The sequence below is a fragment of the Staurois parvus genome, unplaced genomic scaffold (assembly GCF_062004578.1).
Source record: "Staurois parvus isolate SC_StPar_1 unplaced genomic scaffold, SC_StPar_1.0 ptg001642l, whole genome shotgun sequence".
NCBI lineage: Eukaryota > Metazoa > Chordata > Amphibia > Anura > Ranidae > Staurois > Staurois parvus.
Window position 1 is genome coordinate 788,420 of NW_028319438.1, and position 27,246 is coordinate 815,665.

Below are 27,246 nucleotides of genomic sequence, written 5' to 3' on the forward strand. Positions count from 1 at the left end.
CCGCTGTGCAAAATCACGTATATACATGATTTTGCATTTCGGGTAGGGGGCACGCACGAGGCACGCAACTGCCCTACCCACGCCGCTGATCGTGGCCACAGGTGTCAATCACCGGGTCCCAGCTGGTGATTACACGTCGGAGCCCGGCGATTACCGGCAATTACTGACAGGGAGCACGGCTGCAGTGTTTACACTGCAGCTCTCCTTCCTGTCAGTTTGAGCACACTGGTCCAGATCGCTGAGCTCAGCTTTCTGGATCAGTGTGTTACAGTGAAGCACACAAACCCCTGCCCCCTAGTGAAACACTCCCCTCACACAGTTAACCCTTTGATTGCCTCCAAATGTTAACCCTTTCCTCCCCAGTGCCATTAGTACAGTGTCAGTGTTTTGTTTTGCACTGATCACTGTATTGGTGTCACTGGGGATGTCAGTGACCCCCAAGTCAGTTCTCCCCCAGTGTCAGAATGTCCGCCGCAGTCCCGCCATTAGTCGCTGATTTCTGCCATAAGTCGCTGATCGCCGCCATAAGTCACAGATTGCCATTATTAGTATAAAAAAAAATTCCAGTATATGTACCTCCATTTTGTAGACGATATAACTTTCACGTAAACCAATTAATTTAAACGTATTGCAGAATACATTTTGGGCAAAATTTTATAGCAAATAGTACAAAATATTGTTTTTTATCTCAAAATTGGCGTGTTTTTTTTTTTATAACGCTAAAAATAAAAAATGCACAGGCAATCAAATACCACTGAAAGAAAGCTCATTTCATGGGGAAAAAAGGATGTAAATTTCATTTGAGTGCAGCATTGCATGACCGCAGATTTGTCAGTTAAAGTAAAGCAGCGCCGTAACACAAACCTCTTCTGTAACTGCTTCCTGACCGCCCTATAGCAGAAATACTGCTACAGGGCAGCACGGGTGCGCAAAATCATGTATATATTTGTGATTTGTGCTCCCGTGGTTTTCACGCCCCTCCCAGATAGCGTCAGATTGCCCGTCAGTACACCAGTCATCACATTTAACCCCTTGATTGCCAGGAACACGCTCATACACAATAAACCTCCATTGCTAGTATAGTGTCTGAGCGGACCAATGTCTTTGATCAGATCAGCACTATACCAGCGTTCACATTAGTATAGCGTTCCCAAAACTCCAGAGTTAGCGGGATCAGCCCCAGCACCTGCCAGCACCTGCTTTTTGCCCCTACAATTACCTCCCCTTCTCCCCCAGCAAGTGCAGTGTCAGTAGGTCACTGTCACTTGATACATTGCACACAAAACCGCAGTGTTCTCAGATTCAGGCCTGATCTCTGTTAACATTTGCTGGTAAATTTTGATGACTCTCATATGCAGCAGAGTGCCAGTACTAGTGCCACGCTATCTTTTGGTGAACTGGCGAGCACCAGTGGCCTAGTACATCCTGGTCTTTCACATACCAGCACTGCAGTATCACTTGGTGATGTAGCGAGTCCCATAAGTGCAGTAGAAGCTGGTGCGGTGGCGAGCACAAGTATTGTCCCGCAAACACCAAGAATTCGCACACAGGCCCGTAAAGCCCCTAGTATCCTTCTGGATGTGCTTGCAAATCCGAATTGGCAGCCCTCAAATTCTGCAGCACTCGTACTTCCCCCATCCACTGCCCAACCTGAAATTCAGGTGGAAACATTTAACTTCTCCCCTTGATTTTGTGGAGCTGTTTTTCACGGAAGATCTGTATGCATTGATTGTGGATCAAAACATTTTATATGCACAACAATTTATTGCCGCCAACCCAAATTCAAACCTTGCCAGACCACTCGCATGGAAACCCATTACGGTTTCTGAATTTACATTTTTTTGGGTCTAACTCTCAACATGGGCATTACTAAAAAAAATTAATTGCGGTTGTATTGGTCCACAGACCTGATTCATCATATCCTGTGTTTTTTGCTGCCATGGCCAGGCATAGATATGAGAGTATAATGTGTTTTATGCATTTCAACATGACCCTGAATTTGACTGGCTCCACAAAATTTGGCCACTCATAAATCACCTTAACCAAAAATTTGCAGATGTCTATACTCTTCACCAAATAATCTGCGTTGATGAGTCCCTCGTTCATTTTTTGCCCGCCTTGCATTCAAACAATTTCTCCTCAGCAAGCGTGCCAGATCTGGGGTAAAGATGTAGAAGAACTGTGAGAGGACAACAGGCTATACATATAAGTTTCGGATTTACGAGGGAAAAGATAGTCACTTGGAGTCCCCCTGATGCCCAGACTACATGGAGAGCAGTGGCAAGATAGTTTGGGACTTGGTGTCATTCTTTTTCCATATGGGGTATCACTTATACGTGGACAATTTTTATTCAAGCATGCCACTATTTAGACATTTGTATAATCTTGGAACTGGCGCATGTGGCACCATGTGACCTAATGTGTGCCCACCATGAGAAGTGGGTGGATGCAGGGTGGTATATTCTAATGGTGGGCATACCACACACTTTTTCTGGCAGAGATGTCTTCTCTTTTTTTTCATTCAGCCCACAGGCTGCATAGAAAAAAAAAGGAACATAGGGCCTCCGAAACTGTTATAGGTAGTGAGGAAGTGAAATGAGGAAATTACGCACCTTAAGGCTTTCAAAGTGGTCATTGGATTTCAGACTCCTGTATGTGGCTAGGCTCCCAAAAAGTCTCACACATGTGGTATCCCCATACTCAGTAGAAGTAGCAGATTGTATTTTGAGGTGTAATTCCACAGATACTCATGGCTTGTTCGAGAAATATACCATTTAAATGACAACTTTGTGTAAAAAAAAAAAAAAAATTATTTGTCATTTTCCAGAGACTTGTGGAAAAAAAATAAATCTTCCATGGACTCAATATGCCACTCAGCAGATAGCTTAGGGTGTCTACTTTCCGGAAAGGGGTCATTTGGGGGTGTTTGTACTGTCCTGGTATTTTAGCACCTCAAGAAATATGATAAGCAGTCAGAAAGTAAAAGCTGTGTAAATTCCATTATCTATACCATGGTTTGTAGATGCTATAACTTTTACACAAAGCGAGATGGGATCACTGGGGGAGGAGCCTAAACATGGCAGCGTCGGAGAGCACGATGTGAATGCTCTCCGATAACCCACAAGGAGACCACCACCACGAGAGCATTTTAATGCCCGAAGCCCTACCTGAGCGAGGAGGTCCCCAGGGGGAGAGGGTGCCGGCGTGCTGAGGGGAGAAGACGGCGAGTGCGGATGCGGAGCTCCGGGCGGTGTTTGTATCGCGGAGACCTGGGATCAGCTGTCGGGTTGCCGGGGAGACGGAGCAGAGCGGCGTGACCACGCTGGCTAGCCGCAAAGGAGCACTGGGAAGCAGAGGCGCCGGCCGGTTCCCTGACAAACGCCGGCTCCATGACAGGAGAACAGAGATGCCAGCTGTAAATCTACAAAATCAGCAGCACAGGAGTGGAAGGCGACAGAGCACTTAAACCTACAGAAGACCCTGCAGGAATCCCCCAGAGACATTGGATGAGTGCGGTGAGTGGACGGCTGGAGATCTGAGTCGACTCACTGGGTGAGGGAACAAGTGAAGGAGGGTGAGTCCATATGTATGATCCCACATATAATTGTGTAACTGTGTTGAACTGTGGGAAGGACTGCTAACCACCAACAAAGAGAGAAGGGGGATTCCCAGGGGAGTGGAAAAGTGAAAACAGAATTGAAAAGGGAAAGAGAAATTACTAAGTGGCTACAGAAGAGACCTGGGAAAAGAAATAAGAAAATGAAGTGTTAAAGTGGCAGAGACTGTTTAATATTAATACCCCAATATACTGCCTAAAGCCTCCTGCTGTTTAAAGAGCTATACTAAGTGCAGAAGATATGAAGAATAAAAGCGCTAAAGGAAGTGGGCTTAAAGGGTCCCAGACGGGCTCAATTAAAAAATTTACTTCCCAGGGTAATGCGACTCCAGAAAGGGCCTATAGTGGAAGTGAAAAGGGGGAAATGGAAACTACCTTGAAGAATAGCCCTAGATTGTCAATAGGCCTGGATAGTAGTAGCCAACAGTGGACAGAAAACTTAGCGAGGAAAGATCTTGAAAAAGATTTGCAAGTGCCGAACAAAAGAGAGATGACTGTAATGTTCAAGGACTTGGAAAAAACTATTAAGCAAGAAATGACAAATATACGTCAGGATCTAGGGCATCTGCTAAAGAGAACGGAAGAAATAGAGGGAAATATCAACAAACATACCCATATCATTTCAGACTTAGAAAAAAGGTCCGCTTTGATGAGGAATATGCAGAAACAACTGCAGTATAAAATAGAAGTACAGGAGAACAGGTCTAGGAGAAACAACTTGAGGATAAGAGGAATCCCTGATATCCTGAAAGGGGGAGAACTGCAAGAAAAAGTCTGTAAAATGTTAAACTATATTATGGATAGACCTGAAACAGAGGTAATTAAACTGGATGGAGTCTTTAGATCAGGAAAGCCCCAACAAGGTAACGGGAAGGAAAAATCAAGAGATGTGATTGTTCAGCTGCAAAATTATGGAGATAAGCAAGAGATTTGGAGAAGGATTAAAGGAAGAACTTCTATTAATTATGGAGATATAAATATCCAGATTGTTGCGGATCTATCGTACGAGACTTTGTGGAGAAGAAGAGCTTTGAGGCCCCTATTAGAGCAGATGAGAGCAAGAAATGCCCATTATAGATGGGGTAACCCAGAGTGTCTGATCGGATGGAAGAACGGTGTTACAGCATACATGAGATTTCCCGAGGACTTAAGAGACTTCTGTGACAGACTGGAATTGCAGAGAATGAGGATTAGTGGGTGGGAAACAGAGATTGAAATAGGCATTGGGGGAAAAGAAGTATGGCAGGAAGTAGGTAGGGGGGAGGTAGTGAGGAGTTAGTTGGGATAGAGTGAGTATTTTTTTCTTTTTTTTTCTTTTTTTTTTTTTCTCTCTTGTCCCCTAACTTTCTCCCCAAAGTGTACCGTTAAGGTTAAAAAAATTTAAAGGAAGCGAGGGAATCGGTGGTGGTTGCAGGGTGGGTAAGTCATACATGGGAGGAGTTCAACCCCAAGGTTTAAACAAAAAATCAAAGGTGGTATCTTCACCACAAATGATTGATAGGCAGGTAGAAGGCCTAAAAAGGGGTGGGGCGGGGGGGGTGGGCTGGGAGGGAGGGGGGAGGGGATGGGATTTGGGTGGGAGGGAGGGGAGGAGGTATTGGGTTAATACTCTGCAGGACAGAAGGGATAAAGAGGAAGAGGCAATCTGGAAGAGAGATGGAGTTAATTGGGAATGATGGAAGAAATACAGTTTATAACGTATAATGTGAACGGGCTGAGTTGTCCAGGGAAGAGATTTAGGTTGTTTAATGAGTTACATCATAGGGCGACGTCAGTGGTATTTTTACAGGAGACGCATTTTGAGATAGAGGCAAATGTGAAATTGAAATCCAAACACTACCCAATATGGTACTATGCAGATTCTCCAATTAAAAGAGCAAAAGGGGTTGCAATAGGTCTGGCAAAGAATATGAGATTTGAGCTGGAGGATAGAAGAACCGACCCGGAGGGGAGGTTTTTATTCTTAAAAGGTAGACTTCAGGGGATTGAGTGCACTTTAGCCAATATATACTGCCCTAATAAAAACCCGGAGATGTATATGAAGGGCCTGTTGAAAAAATTAATGGAATTTAAAAAAGGGCGTTTGATAGTAGCTGGAGACCTAAATTTCTGTATGGACCCACAAAAGGATAATACCTCTTCTGTGCAAAGAGAGGGGAGTAGATCTCTGAGAGCTTTGAAAAAAGTGATGCAAGAATATCAACTAGTGGACACCTGGAGAATAACGCATATGAAAGACAGAGACTATACTTTCTTCTCTAATGCACACGAGATATACTCGAGATTAGATTACATCTTAATAGACCACCAACTTATAGATCATCTGGTTAAAATTGACATAGAGACAAGGACGTTCTCGGATCATGCTCCGGTCGTAATGAAAATGGGATGGGGAAGAAGGTGGACTGGAGGATTAGGGTGGAGATTAAATGAGGCTCTTCTTCTGGATGAGGATGTAGTTCAGAAAATTGAGAAAGAGATTAAGGCATACTTTAAGGAGAACGAAACAGAGGAAGTATCGATAGCTACAGTCTGGGAAAGCCATAAGGTATTCATAAGAGGAATCCTGATTGCGACAGGAGCAAGGAAGAAAAAGGAAAGAAGAGAGAGGGTCAGTGGGCTATTAAAAGAAATATTGGACTTGGAGCAGATCCATAAGAAGAAAATAACAAAAGATACGAGACAGAAGTTACTGGATAAAAAAGATGAGCTAGAGAGGTTGATGGATGAGGAGAAGAGAAGAGTATACAACAGGGTTTTGAATGAGAGATATAGATGGGGAGACAGACCAGGAAGATATCTAATGAGAGCTTTGAATAAAAAGAAAAATAGGAACTATATAGAAAAGATAAAAAGTTCAAAGGGGCAGTTGGTCCATTCAAATAAAGAGATTATTAAAGTGTTTACGGAGTATTACAAAAAGTTATATAATATTAGCCCCCAAGGCCCCCTAAAAGAAGCTCAAGAGGGAATTAATGAAAAAAAGATGACATACTTAAAAAATGCGGGATTACCAAAACTAAGTGAAGCACAGCTGAACTCCCTAGACGCAGAAATTTCCCAGGAAGAAATTAAAATAGCATTAAAAAGCACAGGGGGAGGAAAAAGCCCAGGCCCGGATGGCTATACAGTTAAGTACTATAAGAAATTTAGTGAAGTACTGTTACCCAAGCTGGAGAAATATATGAATGCTCTGGGAGGTGAGATGGAAGTGAGGAGAGAATCCCTACAGGCCCATGTGGTACTTATTCACAAGGAGGGAAAGGATCCATCTCAGTGCTCCAGCTATAGACCTATCTCATTATTGAATACTGACACTAAACTGTATGCAAAGGTGTTAGCAAACAGGTTGAGGGATCTGATGCCTGAATGGATCCATGGAGACCAGGTGGGCTTTGTACCGGGGAGAGAAGGTAGAGATAACGGCTTGAGAACCCTGATGCTTATTCAGAAAAGTAGAAAAGGGAAAGCCCCGGTGGTGCTCTTGTCAATTGATGCAGAGAAGGCATTTGATAGAGTGGACTGGGGCTTTATGATGGACAACTTAAAAGTGCTGGGGATAGGTGATAGAATGCGGGAATGGATAAGTAAATTATATAGAGAGCCTACTGCAATCATCACGGTAAATGGGGAGAGATCAGAACCCATTGGAATGTCTAATGGTACAAGACAAGGCTGCCCACTGTCCCCTCTGCTATATGTATTATCACTCGAACCCCTGTTGTCAATAATAAGAAATAGTGGATCGGTAAAGGGAATTCAGATAGAATCCATAGAACATAGAGTAGCGGCCTTTGCAGACGACTTACTGTTCTATGTGGGGAATCCCCGAATAACTCTCCCAAATATAATGAAGATTCTGAAGGAGTACGGTGAACTATCAAATTTAAAAATTAATCCATCGAAAACAGAGATCCTGAATATTAATATACCAAAGAGTGAAAAAGAAAAATTACAAAAAGAATTCCCCTTTATATGGAAAGAAAAAGAGATAAAATACTTAGGAATAAAACTCACTGCCTCATCTAAGCATTTGTATAGATTAAACTTTATCTCTTTGATAAATGAGATCAGGGAAGACTTAAAAAGACTAGAAGGAGTAAATTCATCTTGGATAGGATGTATAAACCTAGTCAAAATGGTAATTATGCCTAAAATACTGTATAGATTTCAAATGGTACCAATTAAAATTCCAGAAGCCTTCTTTAAGATAATGAAAAAAATGTTAACAAGATACATATGGAAGAATAAAAAACCTAGAATAGCATATGAAACATTGAGTAGGAATAAAGAGAAAGGGGGATTGGGTCTACCAGATGTCAAGAGATACTATAAAGCAGTGGTTTTAGCAAGAATATATGACTGGACATTTAACCATAAGGGGAAAAGTTGGGTAACAATTGAAAATGATCTTAGTGGCATTAGACTGAGTCAGATGATATGGGTTCCACCACAGTTCAGGGGAATTAAAGAAAACACAAGTACCTACACTTTAAATGTTTTTAGGGTATGGGACAATTTACACAAAAATATGAAATGGGAATTTAACTCTATATTAATGTCTCTCACAAATACTGAGTACTTTCCCCCGGGAAAGAATAAGATATCAGGGAGATGGTTTAGAAAGGAGGACACCCAACTGAGAGATGTTTTGGTGGAGGGGGAATTGAGACCACTTAAAGATTTAATAGAGAAGAAGGGAGATATTTTTATTAGAATAGACGAGTGGAAATATCAACAATTGAAATGTTTTATTGGAAATCTACCGAAACCCCTGAGAATAAAACAGGAGTGGAATATGTTTGAAAGGTTGTTAGAGACACGTAGGGATGGGAAGCACGGTATTTCTAAAGTGTATAGAATACTCACAGAATTAGACACAAACACAAAGTTAATTTTTATCACAAAATGGGAAAGGGATATGGGAGTTGGGTTTGATGAAGATAGACAGAGAAAGATGTTTAGATTGATACACGATAATGTTAGTATGAGAGAGGTTGAGGTTAATTATAAGTGTGTCACACGATGGCACATTACACCAAGTGTAGAGCACAAGATGAATGGGGAAAATTTAAATATGTGTTGGAGAGGATGCGGAGAGATGGGCACGATGTTTCACATATGGTGGGAATGTCCGAAAATCCAGGTTTTTTGGAAGTTAATAGTCAAATTGATTAAAGAAATAACTGAAATTGACATAGGGTTAGACCCAACGACGTGCCTCCTACACAATGTGGAGACATCTGTAAATAAATATAAAGATTCAGGTATTTGGTACTTCTTGAATGCGGCGAAAGGGTTGATACCCAAGTTTTGGCGGAAAGCTGAGGTACCGAAGGAGGAAGACTGGATCAATAGAGTAAACCAGATAGATAAAATGGAAAGATCATACCATATGCAGGAAGATAGGATGAGAGTTTATTTTAGGAGATGGGAAAAGTGGGAAAGAGCAGGATTGAAAGAGAAATATAGGAAAATATCAACTAGGATGTTAGCAAAGAAATTAACAAGCCTCAAGAGATTAGAATGGGTTAGAGTCTGCAGAGGGGGAGGAGGGGGGATGAGGGGTGGGATGGGAAAGAAAAGAGTTTTTAGTAAGGGAAAGGTAGAAATGTTATAAATGTTTATTCGTATGAGAATTATTTCCCTTTCTGGGTTTTTGTATTAACATGAAAAATTTAATAAATGACTAAATTAAAAAAAAAAAAAAATAACTTTTACACAAAGCAATACTCCACCCTCACCTAACAGCCGATCTCCTCCACTCCTCCTACCACTCCATCCCCCACAGCCACTCTGTCCTGTACCACTATCCCCTCCCTCCTAGATTGTAAGCTCGAAAGAGCAGGGTCCTCGAACCCCTCATGTATTGTTTTGTTACTGTATTGTCTCATGTACTGTCCCCCACTTTATTGTACAGCGCTGAGCAAACTTTTTGGCGCTATATAAATACTGTATAATAATAATAAATATACACTTATTGGGATTTTTTTAACTAAAAATATGTAGCAGAATACATTTTGTCCTAAAGATATTGGAATACAATGTTCATGTATTTTGTGCAACAAGTACATCAGTATTAAATAGAGAGATACTGTACTCTTCAACCAGCAGATGGCAGTGTTTAAAAGTTTGTAGCTGCATCTATGGTACTGTATACTCTATGTCAATTCTCTGAATAAAATGTCCTGTTTCCTGGTTGCAGTGAAGCAGAAAGAAAAGCACATGTGGACTTTGCACAGTCTGTTCTGTAGGGCTATATACTGAATTTCTAACAGGTTATGGGCCCAGAAGCATAGGAATCCTAGTCATAGTGGACTACATAAATCAATGCAAGATACAGAAACAGAAATAAGACAGCTACAGAATAAAAGAAAAATTACCAGTAACACAGCTGCAACACAACTATTATTTGCAATTCTGACAAACCAGAACTACCAGTCTGGGAAATTCAAGATTAAAATGCTGCTAATAAGAGAAGGTACACTGGATATAAAAAGTCTACACGCCCCTGTTACAATGTCAGGTTTCTGTGATATAAAAAAATGAGACCAAGATAAATCATGTCAGAACTTTTTCCATCTTTAATGTAACCTAGAAACTGTACAATCCTGTTGAACAACAAACTGAAATCTTTTAGGTGGAGGGAAGTAAAAATAAAAAACTAAAATAATCTGGTTGCATAAGTGTGCACACCCTTAAACTAATACTTTGTTTAAGTCCCTTTTGATGTGATCCCAGCACTCAGTCTTTTGAGTATGAGCCTATCAGCACGGCACATCAATATTTGCCCACTCTTCTTTGCAAAAACACTCCAAATCTGTCAGTTTGCAAGGGCATCTCCTGTGCACAGCCCTCTTCAGATCACCCCACAGATTTTCCATCAGATTCAGGTCTGGGCTCTGGCTGGACCATTCCAAAACTTTCATCTTCGTCTGGTGAAGCCATTCCTTTGTTGATTTGGATGTATGCTTTGAGTCGTTGTCATGATGAAGTTCCTCTTCATGTTCAGCTTTCTAGCAAAAACCTGAAGGTTTTATGCCAATATTGGCTGGTATTCGGAACTGTTCATAATTCCCTCTACCTTGACTAAGGTCCAGGTTCCAGCTGAAGAAAAAAAGCCCCAAAGCATGATGCTGCCACCACCATGCTTCTCGGTGGGTATGGTGTTCTTCTGGTGATGTGCAGTGTTGTTTTTGCGCCAAACTTATCTTTTGGAATTATGGCCCAAAAGTTCAGTCTTGGTTTCATCAGACCAGAACACATCTTCCCACAAGCTTTTGGGAGACTTCAGATGTGTTTTTGCAAAATTTAACCGGGTTTGGATGTTTTTCTTTGTAAGAAAAGGCTTCCGTCTTGCCACTCTACCCCATAGCCCAGAGATATGAAGAATACGGGAGATTGTTGTCACATGGACCACACAGCCTGGACTTTCCAGTTATTCCTGCAGCTCCTTTCATGTTGCTGTAGGCCCCTTGGCAGCCTCCCAGACCTGTTTTCTTCTCGTCTTTTCATCAATTTTGGAGGGACGTCCTTTTCTTGGTAATGCCACTGTTGGGACATATTTTCTCCACTTGATGATGACTGTCTTCACTGTGTTCCATGGTATAGCTAATGCCTTGGGAGACACTGGAAGAAGGGGAGGAGCAGAGAAGACAGGATAAAATAACGTTTGTACACAATGCAGAGGATTAACACCTTAGGTTCCACAGTGAGTATAACAAGCATATTTTACTGCATCTACAGACTGATTGTACTGTTGTGGGTTCAGTAACACTTTAACGAATGAATACGAAATAAAACAAAACAATTTTTTTTCCGTCATGCACATCTCTAATGTATACATAAATAGGGTAGGGGACCTTCAAGTAGGGGGGGGGGGTGAGAGAGAACTGGGGGGAGTACTTGGTAAGTCTTTATTGATGATATTGATTACATTAACGCCATCTCACATTTTTATCTAATAAAACCTTCAGCAGAACATCCATTCCCTGTAAGGCTCTGCTCACACCTACACAGTTTGCTTTTTGTCTGTCTTGCAGTTCATTGTGCGTTTTTCTACACGCTTTTGTGCCACATTTTTACTGCGTTTTGTTGAGCTTTTTTTTTTTTTACCCACTTCCCATCCGGCCGTTGTATATAAACGGCCAGCCGGTGGCAGTGCAGGGTCGGGTGGCCGTTTATAAACAGCCTCCCCGCCCCCTGCTTGTGCGCGCTCCCTGGGAGCATGCAGCACCGCAATCCGGTGCTCGCTGTGTCCTCCGGACACAGTGGAACACCGATCATTGGATGGGACCTCTGTGCGATGTCCCGATCATGTGATCACTGATTGGCCAATCAGTGATCACATGAAGAGTAGTAAGCAAGATGTCACTTGTGACATCATTGCTTACTACGTGTTAAATCTGGGAATGATCACAGAGGTCACATTATACAAGGCTATTCACAACAGCCTTGTACCATGTGACAAGATGTGATCAATCACAGCTCACTCAGTACTTCTTAATGGGTGCAAGAATGCAGCCAGAGAGAAGGAGAAATGATTGCAATCAGTGTAAAAAAAAAAAAATCTTCATTACCCCCCACAAGTAGTACAGTGTCACCATGGTGATACTGTACTGCTAGGGTGACAGTATGTAAAAAAAATAATTAATAATATAAAAAAAAAAAATGTAAAAAAAAATGTTTAATTATAATTTTTGGTTATAAACTAATTTGGGTTACTTTTATTTTACTAAAAAAGATAACGGAATACATTTTGGCCAAGATTTATGATGAAAGATTATTTATTTGCAAAATTGTATAAGAAAAACACTTTTTTTTCAAAACTTTTGAACTTTTTCATTTATATAGTAAAAAAAAAATAAAAATCCCAGCGGTGAATAAATACAACCAAAATAAAGCTTTATCTGTCTCAAAAAAATGCTAAAAAAATTCATATGGGTACAGTGTTGCATAACCGCGCAATTGTCATTCAAAGTGCGACAGCGCTGAAAGCTGAAAATTGGCCTGGACAGGAAAGGGGGTGAAAGTGTCCGGACTTGAAGTGGTGACTTGAACTGCTTTCAATGCACCCTGCAATGGATAACCTTTTAAGTGTGAAAGATCACATGCCTGGCATCCATTTAGATGCACATGCTCCTCCCTGCTTACCATCGGATTCTACAGACTTAAAGCTTAAATGTAGTTATAAGTTGTATTGCATTAGATATCTGCAGAACGGAAATTTTTTTTTCGTTTTGGATAAATTTGTTATGTTACTAATTTTGTTTTGTAGATTTGTTTTAGAATTCGTTTTGTTTTGTTTATTCATTTTCTTAGGAATTAGGCAGAAAGAACAGTAAAAATGCAGGCATAGTATAATAAATAATCATAAAAATAATAATATAATAATAATAAATTTAATTCAATAAAACAATCAAACCAAAAACACTGAAATTTGAAATAGAGCGCCAAGTTCGCACATCACTGAGCTCAGTCGCAGAATCGTTTTCAGTGTCTGATGATGAATTTCCCCCACAAATCATCGACACAATTGACCACCCCCTCCTCCTTAATAAACTACTCTCCCTTGGCATCAGAGACACCGCTCTCTCCTGGTTCTCCTCGTACCTATCCCGACGCTCCTTCAGTGTCACCTACAATGGTGCCACCTCCCCCTCACTCCCCCTCTCTGTTGGGGTCCCCCAGGGCTCTGTCCTTGGACCCCTTCTCTTCTCCATCTACACCTCCTCCCTTGGCAAACTCATACACTCCCACGGCTTCAACTACCATCTCTATGCTGATGACACTCAAATTTACCTCTCCACCCCTCACCTCACCTCCACTTTCTCCGCCCGCATCACTCACCTCCTAAACGACATCTCTGACTGGATGTCGCTCCATTTCCTCAAACTCAACCTCTCCAAAACCGAGCTTCTCGTTTTCCCTCCTGCCCGCGCCCCCCCCCCCATCCTATCCATCACTACTAACATCACCACCATCAATCCCGCCCCGCAAGCCAAAGTCCTTGGAGTCATTCTGGACTCTAACCTCTCCTTCCAACCTCATGTCAAATCACTCACAAACACATGCAGACTCCACCTCCGCAATATCGCCAAAATACGCTCCTTCCTTACCCCAGACACCACTAAACTACTTGTGCACTCCCTGATTATCTCACGCCTTGACTACTGCAACTCCCTCCTCACCGGCCTACCCCAGTGCAGGCTCTCCCCGCTTCAGACCATCCTGAACTCAGCTGCCAGACTCATCCACCTCACCACCCACTCCACCTCTGCCACCCCCCTCTGCCTCTCCCTCCACTGGCTCCCTATCGCCCAACGCATCAAATTCAAACTACTCACTCTGACCTACAAAGCCATTCACAACACTGCCCCTAACTACCTCACCAACCTGATTCCCAAGTACCACCCTACCCGTACCCTTCGCTCTTCACAGGACCTCCTTCTATCTTGCTCCCTGGTCTCCTCCTCACACGCACGTCTGCAAGACTTCTCCAGGTCCTCCCCCATCCTCTGGAACTCACTACCCCAATCCATCAGACTGTCACCTTCCCTCCTCACCTTCAGGCGCTCCCTGAAAACCCACCTCTTCAGGGAAGCCTACCCCACCCTCACCTAACTGCTGCTCTCCTTCATTCCTCCTACCACTCCATCCCCCACAGCCACTTCCTCCTGTACCTCTACCCCCTCCCTCCTAGACTGTAAGCTCGAAAGAGTAGGGCCCTATAACCCCTCGTGTGCTGTTTGTAGTTGCTGTAATGTTTCATGTATTGTCCCCCCCTCTATTGTACAGCGCTGAGCAAACCCTTTGGCGCTATATAAACTCAATGTAATGTAATGTAATGTAATCATTATCACTCAATTCTGCAAGTGGTTCTGATTTACTATCGCTGTTCTCTAGCCGGTCTAAAACCGCTTTTGACCTAAAGGGACGCTTTTTGGACGCCATGGACGTTTCTCAGTTTCCAGGCAGAAAGAACAGTAAAAATGCAGGCAGGGCGCCGGACAAAGCACTCGACAAAATGTATGTGAAATGGTTTGATACAGGAATGTTATACTATGTGATTTTAGTGTATTCAGTGAATGTCACTTTTTGTCATTTTCAAATTTCCTACCAGTTCCGTCCCCCGTACGTCCCGACGTCGCAGGGAATGGAACCCGGAAGACAGATGCCGGGATCAGCCGGAGGACATTGCCGGGGACACTGCAGGAGGGACATTGCGGGAGCGCAGGACAAGGTAAGTGCAGAAGGGATCCCAGAGCAACGCTGCAGTGTATTCCCGAGTGTAGCTCGGGGTTACCGCTTGTGGTACTGAAACTTTACCCCGAGCTACACTCGGGAATACAGCCAGGGGGGTTAAAAAAAGTCCCTGACACCCTTTCCAAAAACGCACCAGCTCAAAAAAGCAGAAATGTGAACATGTTCCATAGGAAACCTTGTTAACCTCCCTGGCGGTATTCCCGAGTGTAGCTCGGGGTACAGTTTCAGTACCACAAGTGGTAACCCCCGAGCTACACTCGGGAATACACTGCAGCGTTGCTCCGGGATCCCTCGATCACTTACCTTGTCCTGCGCTCCCGCAATGTCCCCCTGCAGTGTCCCTGGCCATCTCCTCCGGCTGATGCCGGCATCTGTCTTCAGGGTTCCGTTCCCTGCGAGCGTCGGGACATACGGGGGATGGAACGGCGGAAAATTTGAAAGTTGTAAAAGTGACATTCACTAAAACCACTAAAATCACATAGTATAACATTCCTGTATCAAACCATTTCACATACATTTTGTCCCGAGTGCTTTGTCCGGCGCCCTGCCTGCATTTTTACTGTTCTTTCTGCCTGGAAACTGAGAAACGTCCATGGCGTCCAAAAAGCGTCCCTTTAGGTCAAAAGCGGTTTTAGACCGGCTAGAGAACAGCGATAGTAAATCAGAACCACTTGCAGAATTGAGTGATAATGATTTGTGGGGGAAATTCCTCATCAGACACTGAAAACGATTCTGCGACTTTGCTCAGCGATGTGCGAACTTGGCGCTCTATTTCACATTTCAGTGTTTTTGGTTTGATTATATTATTGAATTAAATTTATTATTATTATATTATTATTTTTTATGATTATTTATTATATTATAATTTATGATTTCGTGTTTCAAATTTTATCATACCCGGGATGTTTACTAGACTCTTGTTCGGACACATTTCAGTGAGTAATTCCTAAGAATTACAGCCTACAATAAAAAAAATATATATTTTCATGCAAAAAAATGTACCGCTTTGAGCACAGAAATATGGACATAATCAGACCACTGCTAGGGAGGTTAAAAGGACTGTAGTGCGTTTCTGCAAAATGCACAAAAAAAATGCATTGGTGTGAACAGAGCCTAAGGGCTCAGTGGGAGGATGCTAGGTTTGATCGTGAGCTGGGAGTGAGATGCAGCAGACAGGTGGAGCTGAGGTGTGCTAGAACACGGCATAATCCAACAGACAGCAGCAGGTGACACTAACCAGCAGGATGGTGACCTGGAGACGACGCTTGCTCCTCTTCTGCTGTCTTCTCTGCATTGCTGGGGTGAGTACAATGACTCAGCTGGGGACCTATAGGTGGGCTCTTTACAATCAATTCCTATTGGAGGGACAAGGTGGGCATAGAGACAGACATTTTTTTTTTTTTACAAAAAAAGAAAAATCAGTGTTCATGGGTGGAGATGGTAAACCCCATTTGTGAAAAGATGGTCGCATCATAGCGCTCATTTCAGGATTCCAAAAAGTTTTTCCGATTGTCATCACCAATTTTGAAAAGACCCCGGATATCCCAATTTGAAAGCACGTCCAATAAGTCACGCCAGCCAAACTCCGCAAAACGCAGCAAAAATGCAAAATGCAATGCAGAAACGGCTCAAAACGCAACCTGCATAGGGGTGAACCTCGCCAATGTGGAAGCAAAATGTGTTCAGCCTAAGTCTAGGTTCACACCGAAGCGTTTTCCACAGCGATTTGCAGAAACACACTACAGTCTATTTAACATGATTTCCTATGGGACACGTTCACATTTCCGCGCTTTTGCCTGCTGCGTTTTTTGGAAAGAGTCATTGACTTCTTTTAACGCAAAAAGTTGCGTTTTCGGTTCTATAGACTTTAATGGAAGCGCTGCAGAAAAGCATGTATTGCATTTTTGCTGCATTTTTTATGCATTTTTTATGCGTTTTGCAGTTTAACCACTTGAGCTCCAGAGGATTTACCCCCCTTAATGACAAGGCCTCTTTTTGCTACTCGGCGCTGCACTAATTCAACTGATAATTGCGCGGTCATGCAATGCTGCACCCAAACAAAATTTACGTCCTTTTTTTCACAGAAATAGAGCTTTCTTTCGGTGGTATTTGATCACCTGTGCGCTTTTTATTTTTCACGCTATAAACAAAAAAAGGCCAAAAATTTGGAAGAAAAACAATATTTTTTATTTTTAGCTATAAAAAATATATAGTAAACTCAAAGTTGGTTATAAATTTAGGCCAAAATGTATTCTGCTCCATGTTTTTGGTAAAAAAAATCCCAATAAGTGTATATTGATTGCTTTGTGTGAAAGTTATAACATCTACAAACTATGGTATAAATACTGCAATTTACGCCATTTTTCTGCTATACAGCGCTGCGCTAGTTTAACGGACAATTGCGCGGTCATGCAATACGGTACATAAATGAAATTTACATCCTTTTTTTTCCCACAAATTGAGCTTTCTTTTGGTGGTATTTGATCACCTGTGCGGTTTTTATTTTTTGCGCTATAAAAAAAAAAGGCTGACAATTTTGAGGAAAAAAAACAATATTTTGGACTTTTTGCTATAAAACATGTCCAGTAAAAAAATGCAAAAATCAAATTTAGTCATAAATTTCGGCCAACATGCATTCTGTGACATGTCTTTGCTAAAAAAAACCCCAATACGTGTAAATTAATTGGTTTACGTGAAAGTTATAGCGTTTACAAATGGCGGGAAAGATACTGGGATTTTTAGGGGTTTTTTTATACTAATAATGGCGGCGATCAGCGAATTATGGCGGCGATCAGGGACTTATGGCAGCGACTTATGGCGGGACTGCGGCGGACATTTTGACATTGGGGTTACTGACTTGGGGTCACTGAAATCCCCAAAAACACTAATACAGTGATCAGTGCAAAAAAAAAACACTGACACTGTACTAATGGCACTGGGGAGGAAGGGGTTAACTTTATTTTGCAGGGAAGGGTTATAGGAGTGAGGGGAGTGTTTTACTAGGGGGCGGGGTGTGTGTACTGGGCAGGACAAGGCTGATCGAGAAAGAGAAACTGTTCTTTCTCGATCAGCTCATCCTCGAGCTGACAGGGAAGTGACAGACAGCACAGCTACTGCAGCTGTGCTGTCTGTCACTGTTTGCCGCCGATCGCCAGGACATAGCCGCTAACGAGCAGCTGTGACCCGGTGACTAACATCTGCGGTGGTGATCCACAGGACAAATAGGGTGGCGGCGCGCCTCGCGCGCACGCCCCCTATTTGTTTACAAAACACACGTCTTAAAACGTGGTTTTACCTGTGAGTGCCGCCCTGCCGCCGTATATGTACAGTGGCAGGGCGGCAAGTGGTTAAAGCTGTCTAACTACAAGAAAAATGCATATAAAATGCAGCAAAACCACAGGTTCAAAAACGCAACACAAAATGCAATGCAGAAACGGCTCAAACGTAACCTGCATATGGGTGAACCTAGCCAAAGTGGAAGCAAAAAGTGCCCAGCCTACATCTAGGTTTACAACTAAGCATTTTCCGCCGCGTTTCACAGAAACGCACTGCAGTCCATGTAACATGATTTCCTATGGGATACATTCACATTTCCGCATTTTTGCCCTCTGCATTTTTGGGAAAGGGTCAGGGACTTTTTTGAACGCAAAAAGTTGCGTTTTTGGTTCTATAGACTTCAAAGGAAACACTGCAGAAAAGCATGTTGTGCGTTTTTGATGCGTTTTGCAGTTTAAAGCTGCCTAGCAACAAGAAAAAAATTTTAAAAATGAAAAAAAGAACACAAAATGTATCAAAAACACAAAATGCAACGCAGAAATGGCTCAAGCGCAACCTGCATAGGGGTGAACCTTGCCAAAGTGGAAGCAAAATGTGCCCAGTCTATGTCTAGGTTCACAACGAAGCGTTTTCCGCAGCGATTTGCAGAAACGCAGTACAGTCCGATTTCCTATGGGACACGTTCACATTTTTGCGTTTTCAACCGGTGCGTTATTTGAAACGGGCCAGGGATTTTTTTTTAACACAGAAGGTTGTGTTTTTGGTTCTTTAGACTTCAATGGAAATGCTGCAATAAAGCATGCAGTGCGGTTTTGCGGTTTAATTTTTTTTTTTTAAATTTTAAAAAAGTAGCAAAAAAAGCAGGTTCAAAAATGCAAAACGCAATGCAGAAACAGCTCAAACACAACCTGCCAACATGTCTTTTGGAGTGTGGGAGGAAACCCCCACAGACACAGGAAGAACATGCAAACTCCATGCATGAGGTGCCATGGTCAGGAATTGAACTCATGACCCATTTACTGCAAGGCAGACATGCTAACCACTAAGCCACTTTGATGTGTTTTACATTTTAATCTGCCTAGCAACAAGGAAAAAAAGCAAAATGCATCAAAAACGAGTAAAAAATGCATGTGCAAAAACGCGCCGCAAAAAGCACTGCAGAAATGGATCAAACGCAAACTGCATTGGTGTGAACCCAGCCTAATAGTTGACCATTCATGTCGAGATTTGTGTCTGAGTTTGGTACCAGTGATCGATAGTCAGCCATTTATCGTCGATTAACGCATTGATCGATGCACACGTACAGTATTGTTCCACATTTTACTGAAAATATTTATCGCAAAAAAAATCATCTGTTGGTCATAAATTGAAATAATAAACCAAAATCTATTGTTTAATCGATGTACATCACCATCGGTTCTCTGACACAGCGAGTTGTTCCGTTGATCAGAAGCCATCTGCAAAATTTCATCCCGAATGATCAACTTTGCAGTGTTGGAATCAGGGGTGGACTGACAACTCATGGGGCCCCCGGGCAATAGGGGATCATGGGGCCCCTGTCTCCTTCCCCAAACTCAAAAAAGCCTATGAAAAAGGTACCAGGGGCATGGGGCCCCTGTGTCTGAGTTTCCAAATGGGGATCATGGGGCCTGAGTTTCCAAATGGGGATCATGGGGCCCCTGTGTCCTTGCCCAAACTCAAAGCACACCCGAAAAAGCCTATAAAAAAGGTACCAGGGGCATCTCATGGGGCCCCCCGACTGACCCCGGGCCCTCAGGCAGTGCCTGAATTTCCAAATGGTCAGTCCGCCCCTGGTTGGAATCATTCAAGAACTAGAGGGTGTTAAATATCGTGACGCTTATGTTATTTAACCACTTCCCGTCCGGTCCATATATATAAACAGCCGGATGGTGGCAGTGCAGGTTCAGGTGGACGTTTATAAACGGCCTCCCCGCCCCCTGCTTGTGCGCGCTCCTTGGGAGCGCACAGCACTGCGATCCGGTGCCCGCTGTGTCCTCCGGACACAGTGGAACACCGATCGTCGTACGGGATCTCTGTAAGAGGTCCCGATCATGTGATCACTGATTGGCCAATCAGTTATCACATGCAAAGTAGTAAACAAGATGTCACTTCTGACATCATTGCCTACTATGTGTGAAATCTGTGAATGATCACAGAGATCACATGGTACAGGGCTATTCACAACAGCCTTGTACCATGTAACAAGCTGTGACCAATCACAGCTCTCACAGTATTTCTTAATGGGTGCAAGAATGCAGCCAGAGAGAAGGAGAAATGATTTTTTACAGCCTTTATGGGTGTAAAAGCAATCAGTGTAAAAAAAAAAAACAATCTTCATCACCCCCCACAAGTAGTACAGTGTCACCATGGTACTGCTAGAGTGACAGTATGTAAAAAAAAAAAAACATAAACAATAACATAAAAAAAAAAATAAAAACATTAAACATTTTTTTTCAAAAATTATAATTTTTGGTTATAAACTAATTTGGGTTTTTTTTTTTTACTAAAAAGATAACTGAATAAATTTTGGCCAAGATTTATGATAAAAGATTAGTTATTTGCAAAAATTTTTTAAGAAAAAACACTCTTTTTCAAAAGTTTTGGACTTTTTCATTTATATAGCAAAAAAAAATATAAAAATCCCAGTGGTGAATAAATACCACCAAAAAAAAGTTTTATCTGTCTCAAAAAAATGCTAACAAAATTCATATGGGTACAGTGTTGCATGACCGCGCAATTGTCATTCAAAGTGTGATAGCGCTGAAAGCTGAAAATTGCCCTGGGCAGGAAGGGGGTAAAAGTGTCCGGACTGGAAGTGGTTAAGTGTCTTTCTTGGGCGTTTTGAGGTAAAGTGTTCTAGTGCCAGGCTGGTTTATAACAGTGTGACTTCTATTTAATTCACACTTGGCAACAACATAAAATGAATACAAAAGATAAAATAAAATACAGCGTGAAATATAACAAAAGTTGTAGCTTATAGAAATGAAATAAGCTTTGAAAAATATCAAGCTTCTTGCCTGTTCTATGGTGAAAATAGTAAATGAAAAAGTGCTTCAGTCTTGTCAGGGAAGATAACAGATGTAGCAAGGCTTTTGTAGGCCTTAAGAAAACAAAAATGTCAGTGTGTGTCAGCTTCAGTGTGTATGGGTATGTGTGTGTGAGTGTCCTATGTGACTTGAGTGCATCTTATATACGCTTTCAAAGGACCAAAAGGAGTCAGCCCATTATACAGCTATTTCCTAATTCAGTGTGAGCTAAATATCTCTAGGACTTCTCCAGAGCTTCCCCTATCCTCTGGAACTCTCTACCCCAATTTATCAGACTATCGCCTACTCTGCTCACTTTTAGGCGATCTCTGAAAACCTATCTCTTCAGGGAAGCCTATCCTGCCCTCAGCTAATAATGGAATCTTCTACTCCTCCTACCAGTCCATCCCCCACAGTTACTACCTGTTGTACCACCAGCCCCTCCCTCCTAGATTGTAAGCTCCAAGGATCAGGGTCCTCCTATCCCTCTTGTATTGAACTGTATTGTTGCTGTATTGTCTCCCGTTATATTGTAAAGCGCTGATAAAACTGTTGGTGCGATATAAATCCTGTATAATAATAATATATAAATCCTGTATAATAATAATATATAAATCCTGTATAATAATAATAATAATAACAACAATAATATATAAATCCTGTATAATAATAATAATATATAAATCCTGTTTTATAATAATACTACTAATAATATATAAATCCTGTATAATAATAATAATATATAAATCCTGTATAATAATAATAATAATACTAACAATAATATATAAATCCGGTATTATAATAATATATAAATCCTGTATAATAATAATAATATATAAATCCTGTATAATAATAATATATAAATCCTGTATAATAATGATAATATATAAATCCTGAATAATAATAATAATAATATATAAATCCTGTATAATAATAATAATAATAATAATATATAAATCCTGTATAATAAAAATATATAAAAATCCTGTATTATAATAATACTACTAATAATATATAAATCCAGTATAATAATAATAATAATAATATATAAATCCTGTATAATAATAATAATAATAACAATAATATATAAATCCTGTATTATAATAATATATAAATCCTGTATAATAATAATATATAAATCCTGTATTATAATAATAATATATAAATCCTGTATAATAATATATAAATCCTGTATTATAATAATATATAAATCCTGTATAATAATAATAATATATAAATCCTCTATTATAATAATAATAATAATAATAATTTATAAATCCTGTATGATAATAATATTAATATATAAATCCTGTATAATAATAATAATAATATATAAATCCTGTATTATAATAATAATAATAATAATAATAATATATAACTCCTGTATAATAATAATATATAAATCCTGTATTATAATAATAATAATAATAATTTATAAATCCTGTATAATAATAATAATAATAATATATAAATCCTGTATAATAATAATAACAATAGTATATAAATCCTGTATTATAATAATAATAATAATAATATATAAATCCTGTATATTAATATATAAATCCTGTATTATAATAATATATAAATCCTGTATAATAATAATAATATATATATCCTGTATTATAATAATAATAATAACAATTTATAAATCCTGTATGATAATAATATTAATATATAAATCCTGTATAATAATAATAATATATAAATCCTGTATTATAATAATAATAATATATAAATCCTGTATAATAATAAATAAATCCTGTATTATAATAATAATAATAATATAAATCCTGTATAATAATAATAATAATAATAATAATAATAACAATATATAAATTCTGTATAATAATAATATATAAATCCTGTATAATAATAATAATAATATATAAATCCTTTATAATAATAATATATAAATCCTGTATAATAATAATATATAAATCCTGTATAATAATAATAATATATAAATCCTGTATAATAATAATAAATAAATCCTGTATAATAATAATAATATATAAATCCTGTATTATAATAATATTAATATATAAATCCTGTATAATAATAATAATAATATATAAATCCTGTATAATAATAATATAAATCCTGTATAATAATAATAATATATAAATCCTGTATAATAATAATAATAATATCAATCCTGTATAATAATAATAATAAATATGTAATAGCCATATTTGTAAGTGTTCTAAACATGATTCTTAGGTTAGTTATCTGCAAAACGCTTTTAGTTGACAGAAATACATATTACTGTTACGATAGACTGTTACGTGATCTTCACATACTATAGCTTCACATAACTTCATTCTGTTAAAACAGGTTCAACTTTCAGCACAGTGATCACATAAACATAACCAACAATAATTGAGACTATTGTGTCACACACTATTCCTAAATAATTAGTCAACTAACTATATGAAATAACTAACTATATTATAGATTATAAATTATTTTCTTCATAAAAGACATATTACTATAGTCTTTCTTTGCTCTTTACTGCATTCCAATAGTTCTATTGTGAGATGAGAAGCCCCTGACCTACTGACCTCTTACCTATGAATATACCATGGTATGTCTGAACACCTGTTTTCAAAGCCTTTCACACACAAAGTTTAACTTTACATTCTGAGTTATCAAAGTCAGAAATATAGTTGGAAAGTCAGAAATATTAACCAGTTGCCACCCGGCCAAACACCTTGTCCCTCCAGGTGGACACCATATGGTGTCCTTTCAGGCATGCGCAGTTTTCCTGTCGGCAGAGCCGCGCGATGGTGCGATCTGTCACCGGACGTGACCAATCACAGTAGGTCACATGACAGTTGTATACAATGGATGGCTTCCTTTCATATCATCCATTGTATACTAGTGTGTCTAGCTGTGAATGGTCACAGTGATCACATGCACAAGCTGGGTCAATCACAGCCCAGCTGTGTCATGTGATTAGCCGTGGTCAAATCACAGCTAAGCACAAAAAAAAAACCCTGAATGAATCGATGTCATTCAGGTAAATGTTTGCTTATAGCAAAGTAATTCTTTGCTATAAGCAAATTGTGTAAAAAAAAAAAATACTGATCACTTCCCCAAAGTAGTACCTGATCACAGCAGGTCACATGACCGTTGTAAACAATATTTATTTATTTCAGGTACTTATATAACGCCGTCAATTTACGCAGCGCTTTACATATACAGTCATGGCCGAAATTGTTGGCACCCTTGATATTTTTCCTGAAAATCAAGTATTTCACACAAAAAAGGTATTGCATTAACACATGTTTTGCTATACACATGTTTATTCCCTTTGTATGTATTGGAACAAATATAAAACAGAGGCAGAAAAGCAAATATGACATAATGTCACACAAAACCCCAAAAATGGGCTGGACAAAAGTATTGGCACCCTTAACTTAATATTTGGTTGCACACCCTTTGGAAAACATAACTGAAATCAGTCGCTTCCTATAACCATCAATAAGCTTCTGACACCTCTCACCCGGAATTTTGGACCACTCTTCCTTTGCAAACAGCTCCAGGTCTCTCTTATTGGAAGGACACCTTTTCCCAACAGCAATTTTAAGATCTCTCCACAGGTGTTCAATGGGATTTAGATCTGGGCTCATTGCTGGCCACTTCAGAACTCTCCAGCGCTTCTTTGCCATCCATTTCTGAGTGCTTTTTGACGTATGTTTGGGGTCATTGTCCTGCTGGAAGACCCAGGATCTTGGACGCAAACCCAGCTTTCTGACACTGGGCCCTACAGTGCGACCCAAAATCCTTTGGTAATCCTCAGATTTCATGATGCCTTGCACACAGTCAAGGCACCCAGTGCCAGAGGCAGCAAAACAACCCCAAAACATCATTGAACCTCCACCATATTTTACCGTAGGTACTGTGTTTTGTTCTTTGTAGGCCTCATTCCGTTTTCGGTAAACAGTAGAATGATGTGCTTTACCGAAAAGCTCTATCTTGGTCTCATCTGTCCACAAGACGTTTTCCCAGAAGGCTTTTGGCTTACTCAAGTACATTTTGGCAAACTGTAGTCTTGCTTTTTTATGTCTCTGTGTCAGCAGTGGGGTCCTCCTGGGTCTCCTGCCATAGCGTTTCATTTCATTTAAATGTCGACGGATAGTTCGCGCTGACACTGATGCTCCCTGAGCCTGCAGGACAGCTTGAATGTCTTTGGAACATGTTTGGGGCTGCTTATCCACCATCCGGACTATTCTGCGTTGCAATCTTTCATCAATTTTCCTCATCCGTCCACGACCAGGGAGATTAGCTACAGTGCCATGGGTTGCAAACTTCTTGATAATGTTGCGCACTGTGGACAAAGGCAAATCTAGTTCTCTGGAGATGGACTTGTAACCTTGAGATTGTTGATATTTTGCCACAATTTTGGTTCTCAGGTCCTCAGACAGTTCTCGTCTCCTCTTTCTGTTGTCCATGCTTAGTGTGGCACAGACAGACACACAATGCAAAGGTTAAGTGAACGTCTCTCCTTTTTATCTGCTTTCAGGTGTGATTTCTATATTGCCCACACCTGTTACTTGCCCCAGGTGAGTTTACAGGAGCATCACATGCTTGTAACATTCTTATTTATCCGCAGTTGTGAAAGGGTGCCAATACTTTTGTCCAGCCCATTTTTGGAGGTTTGTGTGACATTATGTCGAATTTGCTTTCTTTCCTCCCTTTTTTTGTTTTGTCCCAATACACACAAAGGGAATAAACATGTGTATAGCAAAACATGTGTTAATGCAATACGTTTCGTGAGAAATACATGATTTCCTGGAGAAATATCAAGGGTGCCAACAATTTCGGCCATGACTGTATATTGTACATTCACATCAGTCCCTAACCCTCAAGGGGCGTACAATCTAAGGTCCCTAACTCACATTCATACATACACATCCTGGGGACAATTTAGTCAGGAGCCAATTAACCTACCAGCATGTCTTTGGAGTGTGCAATGGATGGCTTCCATGGGCGGACTGACAACTCATGGGGCCCCCGGGCAATAGGGGATCATGGGGCCCCTGTGTCCTTGCCCAAACTCAAAAAAGCCTATGAAAAAGGTACCAGGGGCATTTTATGGGGCCCCCTTACTGACCCCGGGCCCTTGGGTAGTGCCCGAATTTCCAAATGGTCAGTCCGCCCTGTAACAGCGTATACCCAGAGATGGACGCGGTTCAACCATTTTGGCTTCAACCTCCATCTTGGCAAGGGGGTTAACCATCCTGACAAACATATTTCCCCCTCATTCTCCCCCTCCCTCTCTGTTCAGCCACAGTGACATCTGGTTGTGGGTCACTGGCAGGCTAGAGCCAGCAGGGAGCCCAGAGCTATAAAACACCTCTCTGAGCCAGGGCCTAGCTCTCCCAAGAACCTGTGCAATTTAACACCTCGTATAAGATAAGGCAAGCTTTCCCAGGAGTTGAAAGAGATTCCAACCTAATAAACCTAATTCAGCGTATGTGACAGAATCAGATAACCTTTGTTAAATCCCTTTTTCCCTATGTCTCATATCTTGGAATATGAGAGACTTACATAAAAACCAGACATATCGTCAGATTGGCCACGAGAAGGCAAACAGTTTGGTAGGTCACTCGCATTGTCTCGAATACATAGGCAAACCGAACAATAGATCTGGTGAACCGTTCAGTGTATAATTTCATAATTCATATCTAATCAATCCTCAGACATGTCTGCCTAGTAATCTACTCGTGGGTGGAATGTCACTTGTGCAGATCGAAAGTTATGGGCCAAAATATGAGTTACGGGAGATTTTGGCTCTAGTTGAGGTATCCGCCCATATCTCCATGCCCTAAACGGGGTATTGGTTTTTGACTTCAGAGACACCCCTTGCTGGGGAACTACAAAATAGGCTGTCTGGCCTAAGAGGGAAGTTGAAGATATCACCCATTTTAACATCAGTACCACCTGGGGAGACCCCTGCCCTTTCGCTCTGAAACTTGGATCTGCTAACCCAGGACTTTGGCAAGTACCTTAACCCTTTCACCTCTCTCTGATATCTCT

General features: G+C 40.5%; 1 protein-coding gene across 1 annotated transcript in view; it reads left to right on the top strand.

Annotated features, from left to right (window-relative positions):
* Nucleotides 1-16,106: 16,106 nt before the first annotated feature.
* Nucleotides 16,107-27,246, top strand: part of LOC149434893 (NXPE family member 3-like) — an 86,075-nt gene continuing 74,935 nt past the window's right edge. Inside the window, exon 1 of the mRNA XM_089663232.1 lies at nt 16,107-16,182. Within this exon, the coding sequence (XP_089519358.1) occupies nt 16,126-16,182 (57 nt within the window). The 5' untranslated portion in view covers nt 16,107-16,125. The remainder of the gene's footprint in view (nt 16,183-27,246) is intronic.